Source organism: Anopheles marshallii, chromosome 2 (assembly GCF_943734725.1).
Source record: "Anopheles marshallii chromosome 2, idAnoMarsDA_429_01, whole genome shotgun sequence".
Classification (NCBI taxonomy): domain Eukaryota; kingdom Metazoa; phylum Arthropoda; class Insecta; order Diptera; family Culicidae; genus Anopheles; species Anopheles marshallii.
Genome location: NC_071326.1, coordinates 55755691 through 55768119, shown reverse-complemented (window position 1 = coordinate 55768119; position 12429 = coordinate 55755691). Strand labels below are relative to the sequence as shown.

The 12429-nt window shown below is 40.5% G+C and overlaps 2 protein-coding genes across 2 annotated transcripts; one reads left to right on the top strand and one right to left on the bottom strand.

The window, feature by feature from the left end:
- The first annotated feature begins 3566 nt into the window (after positions 1–3566).
- On the top strand, positions 3567–8740 carry LOC128710353 (serrate RNA effector molecule homolog). Its single transcript, XM_053805407.1, has 8 exons — positions 3567–3709; positions 3769–3905; positions 4156–4252; positions 4329–4511; positions 5829–5895; positions 5970–8050; positions 8130–8249; positions 8659–8740. The coding sequence occupies exons 1-8, from the start codon at positions 3567–3569 to the stop codon at positions 8738–8740; spliced, it is 2910 nt and encodes a 969-aa protein (XP_053661382.1).
- An 840-nt stretch (positions 8741–9580) lies between these two features.
- On the bottom strand, positions 9581–11700 carry LOC128707464 (SET domain-containing protein SmydA-8). Its single transcript, XM_053802415.1, has 3 exons — positions 11560–11700; positions 10431–11184; positions 9581–10359 (listed from the first exon to the last, which is right to left on the bottom strand). Exons 1-3 carry the CDS (start codon positions 11698–11700, stop codon positions 9581–9583), a joined length of 1674 nt encoding a protein of 557 aa, XP_053658390.1.
- Positions 11701–12429: the final 729 nt, after the last annotated feature.

Genomic DNA, 12429 nt, shown 5'->3' with positions numbered 1-12429 from the left:
GACGAGTAGTATAAATAGGGAAGGGAGTCAGAAGCAAGTCAGATTATTGATCACACATTCAACATTTGATCGATTGCTCGGGTGATGTTTGTTATTATTGGTTTCTCGATCTGGTCGATCAATGACTGGACGATCTATAGTTTAATTTTGCTCGTAAATTTAGGGTTAATAAATACCTTAACACACCTAACATTGAATAGTTTCAACTGCATATTTATCAATTTATCAATTAATATTTACTCGATTGATTACTTATTTTATTATTGTTATTCTTGTTATCATTAATATTATTTATTAAATATTAATCAGGCGTTCTTCTTAATCGGCACAACAATCTCAAAGAGGTCTAGGCCTGCCATTTCTGGCTTTCTATGACTTTATTTACCCGTAGCTGGATAGTCAGTCCTGCGTGCTGTCGTACGTACTGTTTAATTTGCCGTTACGACTGAATAGTATAAACTAAAATAATACAATATCAATGATAGTAGAACAAAGTCAATAAACTAAGACAAACAACCAGTAAAAGGAATAACAAAAAGGGAAGCTAGTAGACATTGCAATTGAGAACGAGCACGAGAACGAAAAGAAGCTAAGAATGAGTTATATTCAAACATAAGAAAAAAATGGTCAAACCATCTTAAAAAAACATGAGGAGAGGATCATTAAAACAATACAATATGTGACGGGCTTCCACAGCCAACGGATCACAACGACGGAGTGAACCGGAAAGAACATATAACCAAATTGCGAAAAGCATATCAGGATCATCCGTAGAACCAGTAGGCAAGGTTTCAATGGCAAATGGTTTCATGAGCGGGCGGGAGTTGGAGTCTGTAATAGCGTTGAAAACCCATTGGTAAGAATACCTCTGCGTGATTCTAGGCCCACCTTGAATGTAAGAAGGATTCCAAACAGCGCTAGCATATTCCAGGATAGAGTGTGCCAGGCAAAACGGCCCGTAAGCAGTCCGTAACAGGACTGATCTTTAAAACCAGAGGTAATACATAGGATAAAAATCTGTTCGCTCTGGGAAGTACATCAGGAAATTATAATTTTAAGTTCACTCTTCTTTTCCTTTTTTCATTTTTCAATACATTTACTTCGATTATCAAGATGTACTTTCTAAATATACATAAAGTTGATATATATATACATTTATGGTTACATACTTTTTACAATTCGACGGCCCAGCGGTGTATTGGTAGCGAGCGGTGTATCGGTCTTCGCACGATCGCACGCAAGTGATTGTTATCATGTGTTTATTGCTTTCAGAATGTCCTGCTAGGCATTTTTACAGTAGTGCCGAAATTAATTGTGTTCAGAGTAGAGCAGAGGACTGTGTTAAAAGCATGCGACAGAATTAAAAAAACGTACTTGATGCTTAGAGCCCGTACTAACAAGCAGCGTTCTTAAAGGTTCTTAGGAGAGACCGGATCATTTCTTGTCTTTAATGCTTTCTATTTTCCATTCGTGCTAATTCTGGCGAAATCTGGACTCCCTGGTTGGTACTATATACACCAACATTAAGATAGCCTTCGATTAAGTGTCTTATCCCATTCTGGTAGTGAAGCTCGAAAAGCTAGGATTTTCTTCAATATCTGTGTATGGATTAGATTTGACATCCCCGACCGGACCGGATCATATTATGCTTGAGTATAGCGTAGAGTGGATCGTTATCTGGAACGGAATACTGAAGGTGAAAGAAGACGAGGGATTAGATGAGCGTTGTGCACGCAACTGAGGACCTTTGCGACCGGCTGAATTATGGCGTCTATAGATGAATAAGGAAAGACGAATACGAAGGGAAGGGCTGGTTAATTACATGGGATCGAGAATTGTATGGAAAGAGCATCAATACGATCGAGCAAGAGGCATGCACTGAACAGGGTTTGGACATGGTAATAGCGAATTGCAAGAGGGTCGTGGCTACGCACCTGACATGTGGACCGTGGATTGGAAAAGTCGCATGCAATATGTTTTACAATACCAAGAGTTTGTCAAGTCCTGGCAATCATCTCGCAGAAGTGGCGGAGCGTTAAGGTAACTTAGCTTAGGTAGCTCCATGCTCCTAAATTCTTAACGAGCGATACACGATTCACCCAGATCTGGCCTAGTAAATAGGATTAGAAAAAAGGAGTGTGCGGATGGCTAAACGAGATGACGCTGGACGCTTATTGCCATGAAGGATGATATAAAAAATATCATATCTAGAGTGAAATAGTCGAGAACACTTTGAATACGCCCAATTTACATAAGAAATCAGAAATAAATTTTAAAAAACACCGGGATCGTCAAGTATGTTGGTGATTGTGCTCGTTTTCAGGAAGCAACTGGCTTATTTAGTAAAGTCATTTTCGAAAACCAATTCTCTCGTCCTATTCGTTTTCAACTTTGACTATAAATTGCTGCAACCACTGCAAATGTCGGACTGTAATGTCGGAGATTTAGGGATCCTTATGCTTATCGTCAAGAATCAGACCTCACATGACGAATCTAATTAACCATTGAATTTTTATACTAGAGATTAACTTTCATATTATCTAATATTTCAACCAGCTACCATGACGATGAGTTTTGTTTGGTGCACCTCAGTCCAAAATTGGAGTCAGTGCATGGAAACATTCCTGCGTAAGGCAGTGCGTTTTGTCATAAATCTATTCCTCTGAAGGCTCTCCAGGTGCTTAGTACATCGGTTCCACTGGCACAAAGACTAATCACATTTACGGCATTCGCTGTTTAAGGGCTGCTTTAAAATTCTAGCAACTTGCCTTTACTGTAAAGTTCTGTGCACATTCAATTGGACGAAATATTTCATTTGGTTGCCACAAAGTTTGCTATCACAAAAAGTACTATTCATCTTTTCAGGTGACCTTTTGAAAAATTGCCCTTGGATAAACAGAATATCTGTGCAGCTGCTTATTTTATACCATAATTGAGACATTTGACAGCGCTGTGTAAATGCACTCGCATACCTTACTCCGTACACCTTGAATGTAATTTTTGTTGTGTGGGTTATAGAGCTGCAAAAAGCTACGAGACCTACTCCTATGTACACACTTTGGTGACGCCGGTGAGTTTTGGCTCGGAGTTCTCGGAAAAGATTTCTCTTCCAAATTCTTGCAAAACACAGTAGTAAGTAAATTTACCACATCGACCGGTGAGTACAACTAGAAAGTAGTGCTTAACACACGAACGTAACTCGGTCTCCTTCCTGTATTCTTTGGTTAACTGCAGAAAAGAAATCATGATTACTTTTAGGGACGCTTGCGTTTGACATACTTTCGGATTGAAGCGACCCCAGAAAAGCGACGTATTTAAACATGGCTTGTGGCATGTTTACGTTTGTTTTATAAGCTACTCAGTTTACGTGGTTATGAGTTCGATATCATATAGTGTTATAAATGATTTTCTATTCATATGAACTGTTAATGGGTTGAAGCAGTTCAATTTGAGGTTATGTATTTATGTCATGTTCTTGAAACTTCCATTCTTTCTTTGCAGCATTTTCACCCGATTCGTTTGAACAAGCAGCACATTCCGCGTAAACTCTCAATCAAATAAAGGAAATGGGTGACTCGGATGACGAATATGACCGGAAACGTCGAGATAAATTCCGTGGAGAGCGCAGTGCTGGAGGTGGAGGAGATAGCTACGGACGTGGAGCCGACCGACCAGATCGTTCACGCGGAAGAGATGAGTGGCCCGATCGGTAATGTAATATTTTACGATGGTAATCGACACAACTGTTACCAAAAATTGCTCTTGCAGGGTGCGCCCTCGACAGGATTACCGGGATTATAGACCACCTCCCCGGGATCGTGGCTATTCACCAGCTCGAGAAGGACCTACGGTTAAACGTATGCGTGGTGATGCTTGGGGTGACGAAGGTCGACACAGATTTGGAGGTAGATTTTTCTTATTTAGCTGTTGGAAAGTAGTATAATATAAATTGTTTCAAACACTGGCTCTTCCCGGCTCCTATTATGGTTCAATTTTGAAGCATAATATATTTTTGGTAGTTGAAGAGGGGGCCATCGTTTGATAATAGATAACATACATTCTGATAAAAGGATACTATCATTCATGATGGCATTCTTGCGTATCATTTACGAACAGGATTGAGCTAAATTTACACCTTTCCACAAACATTTTCAGCGCATGATGGTTACGGCATGTATGGATATTCACATGACCATTTCGGAATGCATCCAGCAGTTGGACCTTACGGTCATCAAGCAGCATCCCATCAAAGGTAAATATTGAACTGCCATGTGTTATTGTGAAGATGGTACTACCCGGTATTTCCTTTATTATGTTTCCTACTACAGAGAACCGGCAGCGTCGGGAGATATGCAAACACAACCTTGCATGATGACGCTGAAACAATTTCTTGCCACACAGGATGATTCCATATCCGATTCTGATGCAATTACGAAGTATAACGAATACAAGCTCGAATTTAGGCGTCAACAGATGAACGAGTTTTTCGTGGCACATAAGGACGAAGAATGGTATGACACATTTCCTTCCGTCTCATGATCGATCGATTGGTAGTATATATGTATTGATTTCTTGCAACGGAAATCGGTTGCATACTCCCAACGATCTACCATGACGACAATTGGGTTAGTTTTGAGATCAATGCCTGCACGAATTTGTAACCATTGTGTTCAATGTTCGTTTGCTTACGATATACATTTCTAATCATATTTTCTCCCTAACAGCGTTGATCGTTTGCCGTCAGTAGTATGTGCAGTTGGCATCCAACCGATAGTTTTCTGCAACACTTTTTGTATTGCTTGAATGAGGCACTATAGTACCACCCATATTGCATTATTGCATTATTGGCAATGCATTGGCGTGCATTATTGGCAATACCATGCTGAAAAGTAGTTGTAAAAAACTGTACAATCGTTGGTTTGTACTGTAGCTTACATCAGACCGCATCCCTCTCGTAAGCTCCATCTGTCAACCCAGATCGCACGTACGAAACGATGCTAGTTTACAGAATAGCGAATAGGTTACGTTTGTCCGCCGCCGCGAATTTTTTAAACTCGTCAAAGTATGGCCTTCGTTAGGAGTTCAAGATTAGGAACATACGGTTTAACACGGGCGAGCAATGCCAGTGTTTCATTCTCTACACTTCCTTACCTTATACCTCCGCGTAATACATACAATGCTCAATATGAAAGCGATAATTGCGCCAATGGAATTCGGTTGTCTCGCTGTTCGGTATGCAATATAAAAGCTACGCGTTCAATACTACTACCGCTCCATGGATAACAACACACAAATGAGTTAAGCAAACCAAATTCGAACGAAGAGGTATTTACTATTTTAACATTATGTGTACAAATCAAAACTTCATGAACTATTACTTATCACAGCCCTGAATGCTGCAACGCCATACTTAAGAAAGGAAAACGTAGGGATAATATGCTTATTGTGAATGATGGTGTTTTGTTTAATAGTAGAACTTTATTCTGTTTTACAAGCTAAATTCAGAGGAATAATCTATTTCATGTCCGTTGTAGATAATTCAGTAATAGTAATAGTGTCTAATAATAATAATCAAATCTAAACCCCGATTTAAGCAATGGTACGGCAATGATTTTAAATAGTCGTTAATTGTTTGATACGGAAACTGCGATGGTTAAGCATATAGGGACCTTCTGATATGGCTCAGGTACTGAGTAGAATATTATTGCTTATTATCTGCAGAATTATTATCCTTCAGGCGATATATTTAAGGTTATTTTGTTGTTGATGTTTTGAATCTATGGATTATTAATGTTGTTCTTGTATATATTTATTCAAACAATATACAGGTTCAAAATCAAATATCATCCCGAAGAATCACAGAAACGAAAGGAAGAACAGTTATCTTTCCTTAAGGTAGGCAACTCAAGGAGAACGGGATAGTACTGCGTATATTACTTGACGCTAAACGTACTTGTTTTTCTTTTCAGCATCGGTGTGAAGTATTTTTGGATCTATTAAACTCAAAAGATGTCGCGAAAGTATCCGTTGATGCTTCCAACAGCGATGCATTGCTCCGCCTGCTGGATACGGTTGTCATCAAACTGGAAGGCGGAACAGAGGAGGATTTAAAAGTACTGGATGAAAAGCCTCTGGCAGTTGATCCGACAACCAAAGTGGCTGGTTTACAGAACACTGATAAAGCAAAACCTGAAACGAAGGTTGATTTATCAACAAAAGAGATAATCGTTAAGAAGGAGGACGATGTTACTAAGCATGACGGTGGCATTGAGGAGAACGTTGACGAAGAAATGACGAGGAATGGCAAATCAAACAACAACGAAGATCGATCTACATTCGCGGATGATGATGATGATGAGAAGCATGGCAAGGAAAATTTAAACGAGCATAAGACAACGGAACGGGAAGTTGATGATGGGGAAAGTGAAGAATTACATCACAAAAATGAATCTGAAAACAGTAGAAAGAAGCGAAGTCGTTCCGATTCTGGTTCAAGTTCATCGTCCACATCTTCTTCTTCATCCAGTGATTCTGAGGAAGAAAAGGATGAGCATCTGGCGAAGGAAGACAAGGATAATGAAGAAAATTCAAAACTGCAGGAAGAAGTAAAAACTTCACATTCTACAGAGAACGATGATGTTGCCGTTGAACGCAAGGAAGCAGACGAAGAAAAGTATGAACGCTCTAGCGAAGATGTAAACATGGAGGCGGATAACGAGGATGGATCAAGCAAGGGTAAAGAGTGTTCCGAATCGGAGGAAACTTCCAAAGACCAGGAAGTGTCTGATGCTGCTGGCGAAGAAAAGAAACTGAACGATGAAACGTTGGCGAAGGACAAGGAAGTAGACAATCAGCAGAAAGCCGAAACCATCGATTTGGTTAAAGACACTCCTGCCGATGGTGGATCCCGAGCCCTGCATCGTACGAGTTCAATTTTCCTGCGAAATTTGGCACCATCCATCACAAAGGCCGAGGTAGAGGCTATGTGTCGTCGATATAATGGATTTCTTCGTGTGGCTATCGCAGATCCTCTCCTGGAAAGACGTTGGTTCCGACGGGGTTGGGTTACTTTCAAGCGTGAAGTTAACATCAAGGAAATCTGTTGGAATTTGAACAACATACGACTGAGAGACTGTGAGCTTGGCGCGATAGTGAACAAGGATTTAAGCAGACGCGTACGCCCAGTAAATGGGATCACTTGTCACAAAACGGTCGTCCGGAGCGATATCAAACTGGGCGCCAAGATAGCCCACAACTTGGATGACAAGTGGGGGTTGTGGAAAGAAAATCCATCCACTGTGGGAGATAATGCAACCAACAATGGTGCTGGCATTCCGCCGGTAGAATCGTTTGGTTTGCAGTCGAAAAATCCTGTATTACAAAACATTACCGACTATTTGATCGAAGAGGCGTCGGCCGAAGAGGAAGAGCTGCTAGGCTTATCGGAAGACAGCAAGAAGATTTCGGAGGGCGAGTTGATTGAGCGAGATCCACAGCTGATTGAAGTGCTTGATAGGTTGATCCTTTACTTGCGTGTGGTCCATTCGGTTGATTTCTATAATCACTGCGAATATCCGTACGAAGACGAAATGCCCAACCGTTGCGGCATTATTCACGCTCGTGGACCACCTTCACAAAGCAAGGTGACATGCAACGAAATTCAGGAATACATTCGCACATTCGAAGGCAAAATGGCTTCTTTCCTTACCAGAATGGTCGATCTAGAGGAAGCCGAAATGAAGAAGCTCGGTGCGAAGGATGCCGAAGTAGAAGTGGAAAAATTCATCACGGCGAACACCCAAGAGCTAGCGAAGGATAAGTGGTTGTGTCCGTTGTCAGGTAAAAAATTCAAAGGTCCCGATTTTGTGCGAAAGCATATTTTCAATAAGCATGCCGAAAAGGTAGAAGAAGTGCGTAAAGAAGTAGAATACTTCAACAACTATCTCAAAGATGCAAAACGACCTCAGCTACCGGAACACCCAGGCAACACAAAAAAACCCGGAGCGGAAGGCACAACATCCGCCGCCCCAGCTAGTGCTCCTGGACCGGGGTAAGTGTGTTCACCGCAAAACCCACATCGTTTAAATGTATATGCACCGGTTTAACCATGTACACCCGTCCGTTTCTAGCTATCGCAGCCAACCATTCGGTATGTCCCACAGCTATGCGCCCATGTATGCGGCTTATGCTGCAGCACCAATGATGGCCCCAAATCCTCGCGGACGCGCTGGCTTTGGTCGAGGAGGAAGGTAATTTCTTACATTTGAATTTATTTTTTTCTTTTTACAAAAAATACGAGACTTGCCGTGATATAGTCGAATGTGTATTAATGAATATTACGGTGGAGTGCGAAAATAAACCAGCATAATTTTTGAATACTAAAATAGTTTTACATTCAGTAAGCTATTTTTAGCAATTCGTCTGTGATTCAACATATGCTTCAAGTCATAAATTTCATTTTTGTCCACGTGTTATCACTGATCATCACTGACTGTGTATATTGTTTTTCTTCTTTTTTTCTTTTCCGCCATTTGGCTTTTGATGTGAACAATGGCATCTGGTGATCTGCTCTAAATCTACTTCCTTCTTCGGCCAACTTGTTCCCTTTTTTGTGCTGCTTGATGCGGTCGACATTGATCTTGCGGCTTTGTAACACAGAGACACAGCGGTGGACCCTCGACGACCGATCATAGCATATAGCGACTTAGATATGCCGAATTTCAATGATAGTTTTTTCTAGGTATGATTCGAGTACCAATTTTCATATAGAAAAAAAAGACAGCACCGCGGACCTTAAAATCACATTTTGCCAACTCCTGTAACATGGTTAAACATTTGACAAAGTCTGGAAGTTTGCTTTCAAACTTTCGTAATTATTATTTTTCTTTCGGTTCATGTATTTTTAAATAATAAAAAATGAATAAAAAACAAATAAAATGATTTAAATGTGCCAGTAATTGCATGCGATAATTAAATGTTGTTTTTATTCATGGTGGACGGTGGTGTAAAAAGCAAATGCGTATCAAAGCTCGTATCGTTCGACAATACGACAAAGAGCCGTAATTTCCTGCAATAACAAAACTTTTAAGAAATCGTTTATATAGCCAACACCCACTAACTAATATCGAAAAATTATATTTTTTTAGAATGGGAGGCTCCGACTATCGACCAGTTATTCAATATCGCGATCTTGATGCTCCTCGCGAACCGGACGAATTTTTGTAAATGATGTACAGATAGCCATCGTAACTATTCACAACAAACTACAAATGTGTCACCTTCACACAGACGATTTACGTTATACCGCAGAACATTTACTTTACTTACGAATCTGCGTGTCAGCAGCAACAAACTATATACATAATTCTATAATGCTTCTTATCAATAAAACAAGTTGTGTATTAGAGCGTACATTGAAGGTAAACATGAGCTAACTAATTACAATGTGGAAAGAACAAAAAAATAACTCATCAAAGTTTTACTTAACATTAGTATTTAATTCATAACATATTTATTGAAATAATTGGCAGAATTGGATAAAAACAAACGATTGAAAAGAAGAAAACACAGTACATGATCTTTACGCACTATCAGTTTGCGCATTAATATTTTCAAATGCCCTTTCTATTTTCTCCATAAGTTTCTTACCCTGAAGTGTTCCCATTTCGTTTTGCAAAATGGACTTAGCTCGTACCAGACACTGTGCAGCTTCACCGAGATTATATTTTTCAAGGGAATCTGCGGCACGGTTGTGCCGTTTGTTCAGTTCTACCAAGGCTGCTTGTTGTTCTAACAATACAACTCCAGCGTATAGGGTCAATCGAAACGAGTCCGGGTCCAACACATCGATGATCGACATCATCTCGCGGCACATTTGCAATTTTCTAAGCAACACTGCATCGGAAAGCTCATGCAAACGATGGCCGGGGAAATGTCCGTACATTTGAATCAACGAATGTTTTAGTGTTTGAAGGTGAAAATGATTGGGATGAAGAAAATTGTCCAGCTTGTGAATGAGATCCTCGAACTCCTTTACTGATGATTTACGACCCATCACATCATCGACCTCTTCCCCAATTTTGGACATTAGAAAGTTGACTTGATCGTTTGATACTTGTACCGGACATTGGTTACACTTCCAATCGCTAGTCTCGCTAAGCGGATGTATCGGTAGCTGGAAGCCTCCGCAAGGCGCATTTTCTATGCCCATACAGCGCAGCGCGCTCAAAAATGTGCCCAACTCAGTTGGGTCAGAGCAGCGGTCACATTTGCAGGCAAAGTATTTGTTCGTCCTCAGATGGTCCCTGCGAAGCTGCGTTCCCCACAACGAATGTGTGTAAGTGGTCGTTAGATGTTCCCCTGCACGATATGGCAAAAGCTTTTTTTAGTAAATATGACATACTTTCCATTGGACGTGGCGTATTACGTACCTTTTCGGATGTCCCGGCCTGATTTGAACGTGAGTTTCATTCCTTTCGAACAGTCAAATGTGTAGAATGAGTTTGGCATACAGTTGTGCTCTAGCATGCAACCCATTGGGTAAAGGCCACAAATTTCTCTACCATTCGACAAAGGAATAACCATTGCGTTCACCTCCAGTATTCCGCTGATCATGTGCACCGTTTTCCGATCGCATTCCTTCAGTACGACTTTATCCTCTTTACGTTCCAGCGTTTGTAACGGATCCAGAAAGTTGCGGAACAAATAGGAGACGATTCGTTCGTCCGCATCAGCGTAGTAACGAGTGTTTTTGCGTGCCTCATAATGGCTGTCGAGGTTGGTGATTTGCTCGAATAAACTCGGATTGCAAATCTGTATCGCCAAACATTTTAACACCAAAATTGCATCGTATCGGTAATAGTCAAAGAAAGTTTCCGGATCGTCGCCAGGTTTCGGTGGACGGCCAAATCGTAATATTCCACACTCGAGACAATGCAAGTTTGTGTTAATCAATCCAGGACAGTTTGGTTTACACGCTGGCCACCGACAAAGTTCACAGTAAAATTGTCCCAAGCTGCAGTCAGCAAAACATCCAATGCACGGTACGATAGTGGATCGTTGCTCGTATTCGTCCAAATTCCATTTAGGACCTATGACCAACGGTTTTTCCGAAAACAGCACGGTGTCCTTTTGAATCACCTTTGTTGCTACAATGTGCCGGCCAATGCCATCATTCCTCGTTAGCTGTTAATAAAATAGAAAAGAATATAAAATGCAACTACAATGTAGTGCAGTTTTAAACCCGGGACACCCAAAAGTTGTTTCCAGTCTTATCAAATATTCTCATCAAAGACCTATCGCGCAAGAATCGAAAGCTACATAGTTACAACCACCTTTGCGCTATGATATTTCTTACACCTATTCGTATCAATTCTGGTTTTCTATTTTTAAATTTCATTTATAGAATCCCGCAGCGACAGGGAATAATGAGACAGCCTGGTTTCGTGTAAAATGTGTCAAACTATGCCATTGAATAGTCATTTGCCTGCTTAGAATTATGGAACCGTTAATCTATGAAACGAAGCGCTAAGCGAACCGGAATCAGGAAACAATCGTCACCTCGTATGGTTTATCGCATTCATGTTTGTGCTTCGCACGCCAATGTTTCTTCTGATGATCAGAATTGCAGTAATGTACTTGCTGGCAACCAGCACACTTTAATTTAGCCTGTACGCCACAATAGCCACACTTAGCTTCCATATCCGTTACACCTTGGTCCCGTGGATTTATTCTCACGTGGATTCACACAAATATTAACTTTTTACTGATACCCCCGCACTGATCTTCAGATGAAACTATGTTTGCTGCTAATGATGCAACATCATCCACATGGACATGGTTCATCGAATGGGTTTTGCGCGTGCGCAAAACCTAAGCTGTTTGAAATTTTTTGACCCATATTCTTAACGCACTTTTTGGTAACATTCGATTGAATACAATATGTTCTAGCAACAGACAAATTTAGAAAGGTATAATTTATTGTAGTAAAAGCTAAACAATGGAAAACTTGTAGTGCATCTTAATCTTGGCATTGAATAGATTTTGTGATTGGCGTACGTTTACTTTACATTTACTGGCTGAGCTTTACGCATAAACTGTGGTTCCAAATTATGCTGATGGGTTCAAGTAGTACACACTATGGGCTAATAATTCCATCTCCATCGACATCGCAAAATCAAGGCTCAATGATAATTAAGGCCATGAAACGATGGGTGTACTATCATAGAAAAATTGGGGAAAACTTGTAGATCAACAATTATTCAGTCATCAACTTTTAATACAGATACGGAAATTGCATAGAATAAAGATACGATTAGACCGTACGATGGTTTGATGGCAAACCCTACGCACACTATGGCAAAAAGCAGCTCGAAAAAGATTGACCAATCTTTGTGCGTTCAAACGAAACCCTCGTAGAGCGCACCAATG

Bases quoted from the DNA above. Each gene is read 5' to 3' on its own strand.
- LOC128707464 (XM_053802415.1), bottom strand. From the start codon at position 11,700: ATGGAAGCTAAGTGTGGCTATTGTGGCGTACAGGCTAAATTAAAGTGT. The intron at 11,185-11,559 runs GTGACGATTGTT...TTTTATTAACAG, and splicing joins AATGCGATAAACCATACGAG to CTAACGAGGAATGATGGCAT. The intron at 10,360-10,430 runs GTACGTAATACG...CATATCGTGCAG, and splicing joins AGGCCGGGACATCCGAAAAG to GGGAACATCTAACGACCACT.
- LOC128710353 (XM_053805407.1), top strand. From the start codon at position 3,567: ATGGGTGACTCGGATGACGAATATGACCGGAAACGTCGAGATAAATTC. The intron at 3,710-3,768 runs GTAATGTAATAT...TTGCTCTTGCAG, and splicing joins AGAGATGAGTGGCCCGATCG to GGTGCGCCCTCGACAGGATT. The intron at 8,051-8,129 runs GTAAGTGTGTTC...GTCCGTTTCTAG, and splicing joins GCTAGTGCTCCTGGACCGGG to CTATCGCAGCCAACCATTCG.